The 16,984-nt window shown below is 41.2% G+C and overlaps 1 protein-coding gene across 3 annotated transcripts in view; it reads right to left on the bottom strand.

Annotated features, from left to right (window-relative positions):
• The window catches only part of corin (corin, serine peptidase), a 241,591-nt gene extending 225,026 nt beyond the window's left edge, over positions 1–16,565 (bottom strand). For 2 of the 3 annotated variants that reach the window (XM_043691580.1, XM_043691591.1), the window contains exon 1: positions 7,589–7,638. In XM_043691580.1, the coding sequence (XP_043547515.1) occupies positions 7,589–7,616 (28 nt within the window). In that variant the 5' untranslated portion in view covers positions 7,617–7,638. Of the gene's footprint in view, positions 1–7,588; positions 7,639–16,366 lie in introns of those variants that run through there. The other variant, XM_043691602.1, reaches the window with a different exon arrangement.
• Positions 16,566–16,984: the final 419 nt, after the last annotated feature.

The raw sequence follows: 16,984 nt of genomic DNA, 5'->3' as shown, positions 1-16,984 counted from the left end.
CATGGCAGATGCAGTTTAATGTGGATAAATGTATGGTTATCCACTTTGGTGGCAAGAACAGGAAGGCAGATTACTACCTCAATGGAATCAATTTAGGTAAAGGGGCAGTACAGAGAAGTCTGGGTGTTCTTCTACACCAGTCAATGAAAGCAAGCATGCAAGTACAGCAGGTAGTGAAGAAGGCTAATAGCATGCTGACCTTCATAACAAGAGGAATTGACTATAGAAGCAAAGGGGTGCTTCTGCAGCTGTACAGGGCCCTGGTGAGACCACACCTGGAGTACTGTGTGCAGTTCTGGTCTCCAAATTTGAGGAAAGACATTCTGGCTATTGAGGGAGTGCAGCGTAGGTTCATGAGGTCAATTCCTGGAATGGCGGGATTACCTTACACCGAAAGACTGAAGCGACTGGGCTTGTATACCCTTGAGTTTAGAAGACTGAGACGTATAAGATTATGAAAGGATTGGACACTCTGGCAGCAGGAAACATTTTTCCGCTGATGGGTGAGTGCCAAACCAGAGGACACAGCTTAAAAATACAGGATAGAACATTTAGGACAGAGATGAGGAGAAACTTCTTCACCCAGAGAGTGGTGGCTGTGTGGAATGCTCTGCCCCAGAAGGCAGTGGAGGCCCAGTCTCTGGATTCATTTAAGAAAGAGTTGGATAGAGCTCTCAAAGATAGTGGAATCAAGGGTTATGGAGATAAGGCAGGAACAGGATACTGATTAGGAATGATCAGCCATGATCATATTGAATGGCGGTGTAGGCTCGAAGGGCTGAATGGCCTACTCCTGCACCTATTGTCTATCTCCGTAGCTGAGGATCAATATCCCTGGAATTGTTCTCATGAACTATTTCTGTACCTCTCCAATGCTTTTACAATCTTCCAAAACTGCAGCATTCAGAATTGAATGCAATACTCCAGCTGAGGCCAAGTTAGTGTATGATACAAGTTCAGCATTTCATGTACTTTATGCTTTTATTAATAAAACCTAGGATACCTTTATTTTTACCTTATTAACTGCCATTTTCGCCTGTTCTACCACCTTCAATGAATAATGCACACATATAATTAGTTACCTCCACCCTTGCACCCATTTAGATTGCATTCTTTATTTTTTACTGTCTCCATATGTTTTTCCCACAAAATAAGCACTTCATATATTTACATTGGTTCACCTATCAATATCCCTAACACATTTTGTCCTCTTCACAGGTCACAATGCTTCCAAATCTCATCATCTGCAAACTCAAACTATGCATTGTACACCAAGGTCTAAGTTATTAATATAAATCAGGAAAAGCAAAAGGTCCAAACACAGACTTCCACAACAGGCACTCCACAACAACTTTCCAAAAAAACACCACTATTTTCTGTTTACTGCCATTCAGCATCATCCACTCAGTTTAAAGTATTGTCTGAAAGATCGTACCTCAAACAATGGAGTACTAAAGTAGTGCATATATTCTTGATTCTTTGAAGTGTAACTTGGAATCACATTGCAATGACTTCTTTTTAACCTTTCTCTGTAATCTCCCTCATGTCATCAAGCCTTCTCAAAACCTCAAGATTCTGCAACTGGATCCCCAGCTTTCTGAGCCACAAACCGCAATCAGTGAAGACAGATCACTGCCCTTCCTCCTCCACATTAGCCCTCAAAACTGCATACCCCCAAAGATGTTTCCTCAGCCCCTTACTGGACTCCCTGTACACCCACGCGTAGCCAAATTCTGAATGAACACCATTTACAGGTTTGCGGCACGGTGGCACAGTGGTTAGCACTGCTGCCTCACAGCGCCAGAGACCCGGGTTCAATTCCTGACTCAGGCGACTGACTGTGTGGAGTTTGCACGTTCTCCCCGTGTCTGCGTGGGTTTCCTCCGGGTGCTCCGGTTTCCTCCCACAGTCCAAAGATGTGCAGGTTAGGTGAATTGGCCATGCTAAATTGCCGGTAGTGTTAGGTAAGAGGTAAATGTAGGGGTATGGGTGGGTTTCGCTTCGGCGGGTCGGTGTGGACTTGTTGGGCCGAAGGGCCTGTTTCCACACTAAGTAATCTAATCTAATCTAATCTAATCTAATCATTGTGGTCGGACGGATATCTGACAACAACATGACAGAACACAGAAAGGAGATAGAGGGCTTGGTGACATGGTGCAGTGAGAATAACCTCTTTCTAAATGTCAGCAAAACTAAAGAAATGATCAGTGACTTCAGAAAGAAATGAGGAGAACACCCCCCCCATCTACATCAAAGAAGCGAAGGTGAGAGGGTGGAGAGAGTGATGATAACCAACAACCTGTCCTGGACTTCCCACATTGCTGCGATGGTCAAGAAAGCACAACATCTCTACTTCCTCAGCTGGTTTAGGAAATTGAGTATGCCCGTAAGGATCCTCACCAACTTTTACAGACAGAAAGCGTACCAGCTAGGTGTACAATACCTTGGTTCGGCAACTGCTCTACCTAGGACCATAAGAAACTACAGAAAGTTGGGTGCACAGTCCAGACCATCATAGAAGCCAACTTCCCATCCAAGGACTCCATCTACACTTCTCGATGCTACAGAAAGGCTGCCAATATCCCACCCTAGCAATGCTCTCCTACATCCTCTTCTGTCAAGCAGAAGATACAGAAGTTTGAACACATGGCACCAGCAGGTTCAGGAACAGCTTCTTCCCTGCTATTATTAGACTGATGAATGGACTTTCTAACTTCAACTAATGTTGATCGTGTTAATATTGATCTTGCTTTGTACACCTTGTTTGCAGTGTAACCTGTGCGTCTTACTCTGTCCAACAATCCTATGATCTGTATGTCCTTGGTTACTATGATCTGTCTCTACTGCTGGCAAACAAAGCTGTTCACTGCACTTAGGTAAATGCGACAATAAATCAAATCAACATCAAATATCTGCACTCCATCAATTCTGGAGTCTTGGGCATTCCAGGTTTTGTTTGCTTCATCGTTGGAAGGACTTTGATGCTGGAATTCTCTCCTAAACATCTTCACATTTAAGTCCTCATGAAAGATCTATTCTTGGCAACACCTAGCCATCCCCCTACCCCAACTGATTTCTCACCTAGACGCTGCTCAGCAGCAAAATCAGCCAAGCCATAGTTTTCAGAAATAGACAACATTGAGTTCTATCTCACCACCACCTATCTCAATTCCTTCACTCCAGCTAAGTGATAAAGCTGCTTGTTCAACACCCTAGACTGGATCTGTACAAATTTCTTTCAATTAAACAGCAGGAAGACTGAAACTGTTTTTGAACCCCATTCAGAACACAGTTCCCAGATATTCACTCCATCCCTCTCTTCAGCAACGGTATGGTTAGGCCAGTCTGTTCACAATCATGTTGTCAGGTTTGACCCCGAGATGAACCACATTAACAGCCCCAATCAGGGAACTCAAGTTCAATGAGGTCCACCTGGCTGACCTCATTACAATCACTACATCCCTCTCCCTCTGAGTCAGAGGACATAGGCTGGTTCTTTTTCTTGTCGTTCATCCTGGGGTTCCTCCAACTATGCCTCGGATATGGGTAGCGTATAACATAGAGTAGTTCACCTCTTTCATGCAGAAGAAATTCATTCTCTTCTTCAGGCAGCAAGGTGTCAAAGAGGTGAGATCCACTGTGTCCATCTCAGATTCTGAGGTCTCTTCAGTGCTTGATAAAGAGGGAAAACCTATGGATTCCAGCAGCCTTTCCGACTGCTCTGAGGAGCCAGGCATGTTTCCCTCCCAAGTTTGCAGCTTTCATATGGTCCACGTGTTTGTTCAGGCCAGCCGCACCTACCCGAACTTTACACGGCACTGAACTTGACCTCACGTCGACCATGCCTCTTAACCTTGCAGGGCCATTCCTCTGCTTCCTAACGCAACCCGAATTAAACTGTCTCACTTAGCGGAGTCTTGTGTCCGGCGTTGGTGTTTCTGATGCTGTTTTACTCTCCACCCTCCCCAGGTCTGGGAAGATCAGAATTAATCCGGTAAAAGTCTTTGACCCATTAGCAACTGCGGTAGAGCTATCCCTGTGGTTGCATGACGGGGTGGTCCGATAATCAAATAGGAACCGGGAGAGTTTGGTCTCGAGTGAAGCTGTAGGTTATTTCCTTAAGCCTGCCTTCAAAGTTTGGACTGCCTCTTTTTGTAAGACCTTTGGTTGATGGATGGTATAGAGCTGTCCTTACATGTTGAATGCCATTAGACTTTAGGAAATACTCACATTCCCTGCTGGTAAATGATGGCCCATTATCCATGACCAATACTGGGAGTCCCTGTATTGCAAAAGGTGCATGCAATGTTTCTGTTGGCGTGCTACATTTGATGAATGAACTCGATGCATGTCCAATCCATTTTGAGTGGGCATCCACAAAGCCTAAAGATTTTGAGCCTATAATATGACCTGCATAGCTGACATGCAACCAAGTCTGGTGTTTACCCCACCATTCGCAAAAATGTAGGGAAGTTGCTGGTGTTAATTTTTTCCCTTGTGGGCACTCAGGCCATTGTGCAACAACATGGCTATTTCTGCATCCAATCCTAGCCACCAGACTTAACATCTTGCCAACATCTTCATTTTGGAAACCCCTGGGTGACTCTGGCAGAGTTCAAAAGAGGATTCGCTTCTGTGCAGAGGAGATGACCTGGGGTGTGCAGTGAGAGAGGGACTCACTGAAAGAAGCCCTTCCTGAAGAAGGGCTTATACCCGAACCATCGATTCTCCTGTTCCTTGGATGCTGCCTGACCTGCTGTGCTTTTCCAGCAACACATTTTCAGCTCTGGCAGAGTTCAGCCAGTATCTGGGATACCTTTGCTTGGGACAATCACTCTTGTTCGCCATAATAAGATGCCGTCGCCCACTGTGATGTAATCTCTCCAGGTCCAAAAAAGGTTTCAATTCTGGTTGCGACAGCCCTTAACTAAATCCATCAACTATTGAAGGGTTTTAATATCTGGTGACTCAGGAGAAGTTAGGCACCTTATAACCAAAAGATGCAGGTCCCAAGCTGTCAGGAGAATTACTCGTTGCTTTGCACCTGCCCCAATATCATTTGCCTGGAAACAATATCACATTCTTTCCACATACTGGGCCTAGCCTTCAACAGTAAGATCAAGTGGGTCAAGCTTTCCAAATAGCAGCATAATGCCTGAAATGCTTATCTCAAGATGAATGTTGTAAGCAAATTTCTTCAGGAACGTTTTTTTTTGTCATGTCACCACTAAAATAACTCCATAAAGACAGATATCCTGTTACCAAGTCACCCTTTATTTACATATGGAAAGTCCTCGACTCTGGTCCAGCTTCCTCAAGCCAGTTCTGAGTGCACACGATGACTGACATTCCTATTCTTTTTCTCCCCACCTTTGTCACTGAACTAATTGCACAGAGGCCAGTATCCCTTCACCAAATCACCTTTATTTACTTGTGCACAGTACACAGGGACACTCCTGTTTTTTTTAGGATGTCTGACACTCCTGTGTTTTTTTTTTCTTTCTTTTAACCCCCACACTACCGCCTAACTGCGGTAGTGCTTATTTTTCTCCCCAGCACCAATGTTGTGTGTGTGCAGGTGTGAGACACAGTGAGAGAGACAAGGTGTATGAATCTTTATTCAATTTCCACCACCAAGAAGAAAGAAAACACCCGAGTGGCCAGTGACAAGCACCGCCCTTCACATCAAAGGGCAATGCTGTATGATCAAACAGTGAAGGGGAGGGCAGGGATTAAATCAAAATAAAGTTGGAGGGGAAAATAATACACTCCTCTCCCTGAACAACTCCAGGGTGACACTCCTGTTCTTATCTGTCAGTCAGGACTGCCCGATTGTGGGACTGTTAATCTGGTTCAATGAAATACATTCTATGAGATCCATCTGGCTGATCTCATTTTAATTACTACAGAAAGTTCTGTGCACCCTCTACAAAGTGTTGACTTTGCCTCTGCACATTCTCAATTAAGCTCTCGATGTCTTTAGTGTCTTCTTGCATAAACATTGTTGATATGGTCAGTCACAAATGTTACATCAAAATCAGAAAAGTCAACTCCATGGGTCACAATGCTACAGTCTCAACTCCATGGGTCACAATTAAATCTAATTGCTCTACCCGGGTCTCAATTTCACCAATCATATGGTTTCTCTGTAACAGACGTAAAAAGATCCCTCCTTCAGATTTCATTAATAAACACATTATTTATTAGCATAAACAAAATGTACTCACTTCACAGAATCATAGAAGTGCTCTCATGCAGAAGGTGGCCATTTGGTCCATTCTGTTTGTACCCGCTCTAAGCATTTTAGTCTCCTGTTTTTACCCCATTACCCTTCAGATAGTTTTGTTTTAAATGATTGCTTGACACCCTTTTTAATGCCCAAATTTAATTTGCCTCCACTACCCTTCTAGGCAGTACATTCCAGATTCAGTAACTACTTGCTTTGTGAAAAAGATTTCTCACCTCGCATTTGCTTCTTTTACAAGCAGGAACCCTGACTCTCTCCCTCCTCCTCCTTTGGCCCATCTTATAACAGCAGACAGCAACTGTCTGGCAGGAATACCACCTGATGGGAAGAGTTTCCTGACTCTGAGCACTTAGCGATACAGCTTATTTCTAGGTGCTGTTAGATTACACATAGTCAATCACCCATTTGATTCCTTCTAGTCAATGGACACGGGACAATTACTCACAATATCTGAATGATTGATGTTTCCTTACTCACCACCAGCTAGAGGTTAGCTTACATCTTGTAAGGGCAGACACTTTTGATTTTGCAAAGCAATCTGCATCACTAGGCAGCAATAGCCTGGTAGTCTTCGTAACCATTATCTTTGACTTGTCTTTTGCCCTGTTCATTAGCAATTGTTTACATTTGTATGCATAGAGAGGGGTTCAAAGCTGTGTCAGCTAAATTTATTATTCGTTTCAAACTTCACAAAAGGGAAATAGCAAAATAATGGTCCCAACTTTTAACAGAGATGAAGTGGGAGGGGGAGGGGGTGCCGTTGCTGTAAACAGAGGAACCAATAGTTCTCTTAGCTCTCCGAGCCATCTACACTCTGCTAATTCTGATCTAAAATGCATCTCCAATTTTTAATCATCCTACAATTGGTGGGCGTGCTATTAGGTATCCAGGCAACAACTCTGGAATACACTCCCTCCACCTCCCACCTCTTTACCTTGCTTTCTGCTTCCTCCTTGAAGGGTTGGGATACCTGATCGGCATGGACGGGTTGGACCGAAGGGTCTGTTTCCATGCCGTACATCTCTGACTCTCTCTCTTTGACCAAACTTCTGATCATGTGACCTAATTTGTCTTACTTGCCACAGAACCATACTGTTTTATAATGCTACTCTGCAGTGTCAGAGATGTTTTATTCTGTCAAGAGCACTAAATAAATGCAAATAATTGTTGGTAAGTAATTCCTTAACATCAACCACTTCAGTGATACCCTGTACAGCATTTGGAATGTTTTATTATCTTAAAGGTATCGTTAAAATGCAAATATGTTGTTATTTGTGAGATTATGATCATTCCATCAGACCTAATACAAACTGAAACACTAGAGGAAGTGCACATAAGAACCTGAGAGTGGATGATTATTGCCAAACATCTGATTTACGAATAGTCAGAAACTGTTGGAAAAACTCAGCAGGACTGGCAGCATCTGTGGAGAGAAAGCAGAGGTAATGTTCTGGGTATATTGACCTTTCTTCAACATTGAGTTTTCCAGAAACTTCTGATTTTGTTTCTGATTTCCAGCATCAGCCGTTTTTTTTTGTTTAGTGGTTATTGATTTACGAGGATAGATTACAAAACATTAGCATTTCATACTGGAGGGGAGATATTCAAGAGATGGTTTTAGACTAATACATAAAAGCAGCTTCAGAGCCGGAAAACAAAAAGCTGGAATTTTATTTAAACATTAAACTGCAATGACATGACAAGGGTGCAACAGTTTCAAACTACTAAAAGAAATTTAGGAGCGATACTAGGGAGGTCTTCACACAGAGCAATCAGCACTTGAAAAAGACTTTGAGGGTGAAATTTCTGGAATGTTTTGAGAAACAATTGGCAGGGTTAGGGAGACATTAAAATCTTTCTGGATGCCTTAATTAAGACAAGTCACATAACCTTCATCACCTATAAATACCTTACTAACTTGCAAATAAAACCAAGACTCCTTCCAACACTAGTACATCAATCTGCATAAACAAGAAGCATTTATAGAAAAGGAAAATCATTCTTATAGAAGATTCCAGACATTTTGCAGAAAATAAAAAGTAAGTAATCCCAATTAAATGGAATCAAAAACAGATAGCAGGCAAACATTTTCCAGGATTGGTAAAGCAGACTCTTATATTGTAGGTATCTTGAGACACGATTCTGACATCAGTTTCGCAATATTTTTCGATCTAAAAAATATTAACGTTCTTCTCCAAGGAGTTTGGTGTTTTTGCAAAAATGACAGCACTATAAGTGATTGGTTCTGGCTCTCCTTGGCTTCCTGTTTTTTTTATCATAAATGAAAATAGCACAAAAACAGTCTCACAGTAACAGACTTTTACTGTCAGATGGTTCCAAAAATTACTTAACTCATGGGGCTCATTTTTGGAGTCTCGATTGTTAGTGGCCATACTCAACCATTTGGGTTTCCCAAATTAGAATCTTGGGTTCGCATTTCTCGATGATGTGGCAATCTCTGGGATAACATTTTTAATTTATGTTACAAACAGATGAAGCTCCATATTGGCAGTGCAGATTCATAAATTTAGCCTTAGTATTATCAAGTCTAGTGTGTTGTTCACTACAGGTCATATGATCCAAATCTTGGACCAGTGACTTCAAGCATTTGCGTCAATGCACAAAACAAGCAGAAAGAATTTCTGGCAGGAGTAAATGTAGACTTGATATGATTTAAGTGAGGTATACCCGTGATTATATAAATAACCAATCAAAAACAATAGAAAGTTAACAAAGAAATCATTTGGATACGACATAGCACTTGGATACAACCACAGTTCTGATTATATTCACATGGTTTCCATAAATGAAAACACTAATAGTCTCTTGAAATAGCTAGCACATCAGATCAGAGAAAACAACAAAACTCCACTCTTCAAATTATCCACTACACAAGTCACGTAATTAAGATAATTCAAAGCGTCAAATACCAAATTTCTAAATGAGATGTTTTTCTTGAACCAGGACTATAATAGAACATACCAGGAGAAAGTGAGGACTGCAGATGCTGGAGACCAGAGTTGAAAAATGTGGTGCTGGAAAAACACAGCAAACCAGGCAGCATCCGAGGGGCAGGAGAATCGACGTTTCGGGCATAAGCCTTCATTATTCATTCCTGAAGAAGGGCTCATGCCCGAAACGTCGATTCTTCTGCTCCTCGGATGCTGCCTGGCCTGCTGTGTTTTTCCAGCACCATATTTTTCAACTATAATAGAACATAGAACTGTACAGCACATGAAGGGACCCTTCAGCCCACAATGTTGTGTCAAACCTGATGCCAAATTAAACTAATCCCTTCTGCCTGCCCTTGGTCCATATCTGTCCATTCCTTGCATATTCACATGCTTATCTAAAAGTTCCTTAAACGCCCCTATCGTATTTGCCTCCACCACCACCCCGAGCAGCACGTGCAAGACTCCTACCACTCTCTGTGAAAAAACTTGCCCCTCACATCTCCTTTGAACTTTCCCCTATCACCTTAAATGCATGCCCCCTAGTATTAGACATTTCAACTCTGGGAGAAGAGATTCAATCATCAACCCTATCTGTGCATCTCAATTTTATACACTTTATCAAGTCTCCCCTCAGGCTCCACCACTCCAGAGAAAACAACCTATGTTTTTCTAGCCTCTTCTTGTAGTTCATACCCTCTAATCCAGGCTTTGGAGGTGCTGGTGTTTGACTGGGGTGTACAAAGTTAAAAATCATACAACACCAGGTTACAGCCCAACAGGTTTATTTGGAAGCATTAGCATTCGGAGTGCTGCTCCTTCATCAGGTGGCTGTGGAGTATAAGATCGTAGGACAAGAATTTGTAGCAAACGTTTGCAGTGTGATGCAGCTGAAATGATAAATTGAAAAAGACCTAGATTGTTTGTTAAGTCTCTCATCTTTTAGAATGACCATGTTCTTTCATATATACATCCCAGAACTTTTTTTAAAGTTACATTTTCAAGTGAATTTTAACAATAGGTGCCATATCAGCTCAGGTAATGCATTGAACATGTGCGTTAAAGTCTGTCTGTGCCCCAATGTTCAGACTGATTCTATTTCTTAAAAAGGGATTTACAGAACCTTCCATGGATTCATGCAGTTTTTTAGCAAAATAAAATGTAATTCTGCAAGTGCAAATTCAGCCCACAAATTTGTGTGCGCGAGCGAGAGTGTAAAGGGTCTGTGAGAGGGTGTGTGTATGTGTGAATGTTTGAGAGAGAGATTATGTAAGAGGCAACATCCTGGTAAACCTCTTCTACACCCTTTCCAAGATCTCCACATCCTTCCTGTAAAGTGGTGACCAGAACTGAACTACTTGTGGCCTAATCAAAGTCTTATAAAACTGTGACCTGATATCCTGACTCTTGTACTCAATTCTTTGAGGAGAAAGTGAGGTCTGCAGATGCTGGAGATCAGAGCTGAAAATGTATTGCTGGAAAAGCGCAGCAGGTCAGGCAGCATCCAGGGAACAGGAGAATCGACGTTTCGGGCATAAGCCCTTCTTCAGGAATGAGGAAAGTTTGTCCAGCAGGCTAAGATAAAAGGTAGGGAGGAGGGACTTGAGGGAGGGGCGACGGAAATGTGATAGGTGGAAAGAGGTCAAGGTGAGGGTGATAGGTCAGACTGGGGTGGGGGCGGAGAGGTCAGGAAGAAGATTGCAGGTTAGGAAGGCGGTGCTGAATTCGATGGATTTGACTGAGACAAGATGGGGGGAGGGGAAATGAGGAAACTGGTGAAATCCGAGTTCATCCCTTGTGGTTGGAGGGTTCCTAGGCGGAAGATGAGGCGCTCTTCCTCCAACCGTCGTTTTGTTGTGGTCTGGCGATGGAGGAGTCCAAAGACCTGCATATCCTTGGTGGAGTGGGAGGGGGAGTTGAAATGTTGAGCAAAAGGGTGGTTGGGTTGGTTGGTCCGGGTGTCCCAGAGGTGTTCTCTGAAATGCTCCGCAAGTAGTCGGCCTGTCTCCCCAATATAGAGGAGGCCACATCGGGTGCAGAGGATGCAGGCCGATGTTACCTCACACCTCCTCCTCCCCCGTCCCTCACGTTACCTCACACCTCCTCCTCCCCCGTCCCTCAAAAGAATTCTAACAGATCTTTCAGGTATGACCTTCGCTTGACAAAGCCATGCTGACTCAGCCCTATTTTATCATCCATTTCCAAGTACACTACAATCTCATCCTTAATAATAGACTCTAAAATCTTATGAATGACTGAGGACAGACTAACCAACCTATAATTTCCCACCTTCTACCTCCCTCCCTTCTTAAATAGGGGCATTATAATAGCCATTTCATAGTCGTCCCCGAGTCCAGTCATTCCTGAAAGATCACCACCAATGCCTTTACAATCTTCACAGTTCTCTCCTTCAGAATTCTGTGGTCGAGGTGATTAATCTACCTTCAGGATTTTGGTTTCCCTAGCACCTTCTCCCTCATGATGGCTATTACACTTACCTCTGCTTCCTGACTCTCGAAGTTTTGGTATGTTGTTGGCATCTTTCACTGTGAAAACTGATGTAAAATACCTGTTCAGTTCCTCCTCCATTTCTTTGATCCCAATTACTACTTCTCCAGCCTCATTTTACAGAGGTCCAATGTCTCATACCTTTTATGTATCTAAATAAAACACTTGCAAATTTATTTTCAATTACTAGCTAGCTTTCTTTCGTATTTAGGTGAATTGTTTAGGTGAATGGGCCATGCTAAATTGCCTGTAGTGTTAGGTGAAGAGGTAAATGTAGGGGAATGGGGAATGGGTCTGGGTGGGTTGTGCTTCGGCAGGTCGGTGTGGACTTGTTGGGCCGAAAGGCCTGTTTCCACACTGTTAGTAATCTAATCTAATCTAATCTATATTTCATCTTCTTCCTCCCTTGTTGCTTTTTTAGTTATCCGCTGCTTTGTTTTAAAGGCTTCTCAATCCTCTGGCTTCTCCCTAATCTTCTACCATATTGTATCCTTGTTCTTTTGCTATTACACTATCCCTGATTTCTCCTGTCAGCCATGGTTGCCTCATCCTCCCTTTAATATGTTTCTTCTTCCTCGGGATGAGTTTCTGCTGTACCTCCCTAATTACCCCCAAAACTCCTGCCATTGCTGCTCCACCATCTTCCCTGCTTGGCTTCGCTTCCAATCAGCTCTGGCCAGTTCCTCCCTCATGTCTCTTGACTCAATTTTATACTGTTACATCTGATTCTCCCTCTCAAACTACAGGGTGAAATTCTATCTATATTCTGTTATGAGCACTACCCCTTTGGGGTTCCTTCACTTTAAGCTCCCTAAAGAAGTCTGCCTCATACACAGCGCCAAATTCAGAATTGCCTGTTCCTAAAGGCTCTACCACAAACTGCACCCCAAAAAATTCTTAGACATTCCACAAATTCCTTTTCTTGGGATCCGTTACCAACCTGATTTTCTCAATCTGCCTGCATATTGACATCCCTCATAACTATGTATTAGTGTCTTTCTTACATGCCTTTTCTATCTCCTGATTTATTTTCTTCCCTACATCCTGCCTACAGCTAGAAGGCCTGTACATAGCTCCCATCATGGTCTTTTCTCCTTTCCTCAACCCCATCTACATGGAATCTACACCTTCTTGCTATCAATTTAATTTAGTTTCTTACTAACAAGGCAACCCCAGCCCCTCGACCTATCCTTCCAAAATAGTATGTGCATCTTTGGACATTTAGTTTCCAGCCCGGATCCACTTGAAAGCACATGTCTGTGAACCCTCCAATTTCAATATGCGTTAAAAGCTAATTTACTTTCTTTTGTATACTGTGTGCATTTAAGTACAATAGCCTCAGCCTTGCATTGATGATCACCCTTCTCATAGTTCTCCCTTTATCTGCTGTACCTGAAATTAGATTCCTGAGCCTTTCCATATTCTGTCCTTTTACATGTTCTGGAAACTTTAATAGCCATTGCTAAGCACCCCTCCCCCCAACTTCTTCCATAATTTTTCATGCAACTGAATCCCTCCCCCAAATTATTTAGATTAAATCCACAGTTATAACTCTAATCTATTTAAGTATTTTGTTAAGTGCCATTTTATGTCATTCACATTACTAAATTATAATGACTGCATTTTATTTTCAATGACATCAAACAAACTCCATTACCATTTTTAGAGTTACATATATGCACTTCAAGATTTCATAGCCTTGCAATAACAACTTTCCCTGGATGCAGATCTACGAGATCTGGTTGGCAAAATCTGTTGAAAATCAACTGACAATATTCATATCTTGACACAGAAAAGATCAGGTGTTTTTTTGGATACAGAGACACCAAGAGAGGGAGGTCGTGACAGACAGAGAGGATGCAGCTATTGTGAAGTGCAGGAAATGGCTGTTTTTGTGTTAATAACCATGCAGGAGTCTGATGGAAGCTCCATTTGAAAAGAATACAGAGAAGAAAACATTTTTTGTAGATTTAAGGCCAAGGTGGGCCTTATTACAGGAAATCAGACTGGGGAGACTCATGTGAGTAGAATATCTTGTAAAAGACACTGGAAATTGCAACTAGAGATCATACAGACAAGCCAGGATCCTAAAGGAACTGAATAAATACTTTGTAATAATCTTAACAGTAGCAGACACTAATAGTATTCCAGAAATACCAGATAATCAAGGGCAAAAGTGAGAGAGAATACAATAACTATAACTAGAGGAAAAGTACTCACGGGCTAAAGATGATAAGTCCCCTGGATCTAATGGGTTACATGCTCAGACATTAAAGACATTACTATTCAGCTGCGCTGATTGTAATCTGCCAAGAATCATTCCCAGATGATTGGAAAACTGCCCATGTAACCATCTTATTTAAAATAGGAGGCAGATAAAAACTTATAGGCCAGTTAGCTTAATATCTATCTTTGGAAAAATGTTAGCATTTATTATAAAGCATATAATAGCAGATCATTTGGAAATATATATTATCAAGCTTGGTCAACATGGCTTCATGAAGTTGAAATCATATCCAACGGATATAATTATAATTTTTTGAGGAAGCAGCAAAAGGAGAGATAAAGGAAAACTAACAATTTAATATACTTGGATTTCCAAAACATTTTTGGTAAGATTCTGCACATAAGCTACTTAATAACATAGCAGCCCACAGCATTAAGGATAGTATATTAGTATGGATAGAGAATTGGCCAACCAATAGCAGCCAGGAAGTTTGGATAAATGGGAACTTTTTAGGATATCTGTAACCTAGTGAAGTGCCTTTGGGGGTCAGTGTCGGGCCACAATTATTTATAGTACCTATTAATAACTTTGATGAGAAAAGAGTATACTATCACCCTAGTTTGCAGATTACACAAAAATAGGTGGGAGGACAAGATTACACAAAGAGTCTACAGACGAATATAGGTAGGTCAAGTCAAGACAAAAACCTAGTAGATGAAATGAAATGTGGGAAAATGTGAAGTTATGTACTTGGGCAAAAAGAATTGAAAAGTTAAACATTATTTAAATAGAGAAAGACTGCAGAAAGCTGCAGCAGAGAGGATTTTGTGGGTCACTGCACATAAATCACTAAGTTAACATCCATGTTCAGTGGGTAATAGGGAAGGCAAATTAAATGTTGGTCATTATTTCAAAATGAACCGAATATAAACAAGGGAAGTCTTGCTAAAACTATTCAAGGTACTAGGGAGACCACACCTAGAATATTATGAACAGTTTGAATCCCCTTCTCTAAGGAAACACTTGCTGGCATTGGTGACAGTTCAGAAAAGGTTCTTGAGTTTGATTCTAGGCAGAGAGAGATTTTCTGAGAAAGTGAGGTCGAGTAGACTGGGCTTGTATTTTTCTAAACAGTGAATGAGAGGAGACCTTGTTGAAACAGAAAAGAACTTTAGAGAGGTTGATAAGGTAAATGCAGACAGGTTGTCTTCCTCTGTGGAAGAGTCTTGGACCAGACGGTAAGTAAGGAATCACGCATTTAAGACAGTGATGAGGAAGAATTTCTTCTCTGGGGTAGTGACTGTGGAATTTTTTATTGCAGAGGGCTGACAAGGTTGGGACACTCAAGACAAAGAAAGTCAGAATATTTCAACAGTAAGGAAAACAAGGGTTATGGGGTAAGAGCAAGAAAGACAGTCGACAATCCTCAAGTCAAACATGATCTCCTTCAATGATGGAACAGATTTGATGGACCGAATGGCCTACATCTGCTTCTACTTATTATAGTAGGAGGAAGGCTGGGAGTAACTTGGGATTTGTTCTTGTACTATTATACATTTGCCAGAAGTGTGGTGCACAGCAAAAGAAGTTGTAATATGCATCTTGGTTACAGTATTAAGTTCATGTAAAAGCATATTTTCTTTGGTTCAATGAATTAGATGCCTATGATGTAGTGTTTGATTTATGTTGATAACAATTTGACATGAAAGCCCTAAAATATAAAATCTTGTCCTTGTTTTGTTTCTATTGCTTACTTGGAAATTTGTCTCTTTTTCAAAATTGTAGGCTTCTATGTGAATATACATTAATACTATGTTGAAATCACAAACAATTTGACAACTATTCCATTGTATGCTTATTTTCTTTATTTTTGAATTGTATATTAATCCCAAAAAATATAGCACATCCTTCTCAAGTCAAGGCACTTTTGTGATTTTGGCCAGGAATTTTAACCACACAAACAGAAGTGGAGTTAAGCATTGGCATCACTTAACATTGCAAAACATCATCAAACAGGTGTCATCCAATGCACAACTTCTGTTTCCTTCTAGTATTTCATATTACCATCATATCTTAAAGAGAAACTCAATTTTCCTATTAAATAAGAAATCCCATGATCAAAACACTTACAACTCAAAATATGAATATTTCTGACCTTCACCATCAGTTATTGGATTCTTGTATTCATGAAGTTAAAAGTTACACATCATCCTAACCTGTTCTCCTTACTGACCTCTACAGTTTGTTCACTGAGATACACTAATAGATATTTTTAACATGAAAATGCTGAGAATCAAGACAGAAGTATCCTATATGACAATATACAACATAGCATTTGAAAAACTATGGCTATGACTTCCTATTGGTGCAGGCAAAAAAAAACAGATTTATTGCTTGAAGCTCAGAACCAACACAGGCATTCACTTTACTCACCTGATTTCCCACTCTTCCACAATTCATAGCTTTAATGTTTGGGAGCACTCTCCATCTTGAACAGCCATGTCAGGCTTCATATGTAACTGCCAAGTCACTATCACAGTAACTCCATGCACAGAACTTCCAATAAGTCTGGATGTTATCGTTCTGGATTGAAACGCTAACTTTGATACCATTTTGGGTGCAAGCACCCAGTATTGCTTCATCCGCACAAAGCCCTGGGACCTCGGTTAACTAGAGTGTAGAGACCCTACATTCTAGTTAACCGTGAATGTAATTCAAAAGAATTACTAAAAATATCAAAACTAAAGCGAATAACGGTCATTTTGTTTTCTAAAACGACCTTGGTTAATGCTTTTCATAACTATGAGGTGATGGGTATGTGCCTCAGCACTGGAAAGCAAATCAAACACATTTAAAATCCCCCAACCGTGAATGTAATTCAAAAGAATTACTAAAAATATCAAAACTAAAGCGAATAACGGTCATTTTGTTTTCTAAAACGACCTTGGTTAACGCTTTTCATAACTATGAGGTGATGGGTATGTGCCTCAACACTGGAAAGCAAATCAAACACATTTAAAATCCCCCACACACGGAGAAGATACAAGCACC

This window comes from Chiloscyllium plagiosum, chromosome 1 (genome assembly GCF_004010195.1).
Source record: "Chiloscyllium plagiosum isolate BGI_BamShark_2017 chromosome 1, ASM401019v2, whole genome shotgun sequence".
In the NCBI taxonomy this organism is placed as follows: domain Eukaryota; kingdom Metazoa; phylum Chordata; class Chondrichthyes; order Orectolobiformes; family Hemiscylliidae; genus Chiloscyllium; species Chiloscyllium plagiosum.
Note: the sequence above shows the minus strand (reverse complement) of the source record. Positions and strands in the feature narration are given on the sequence as shown.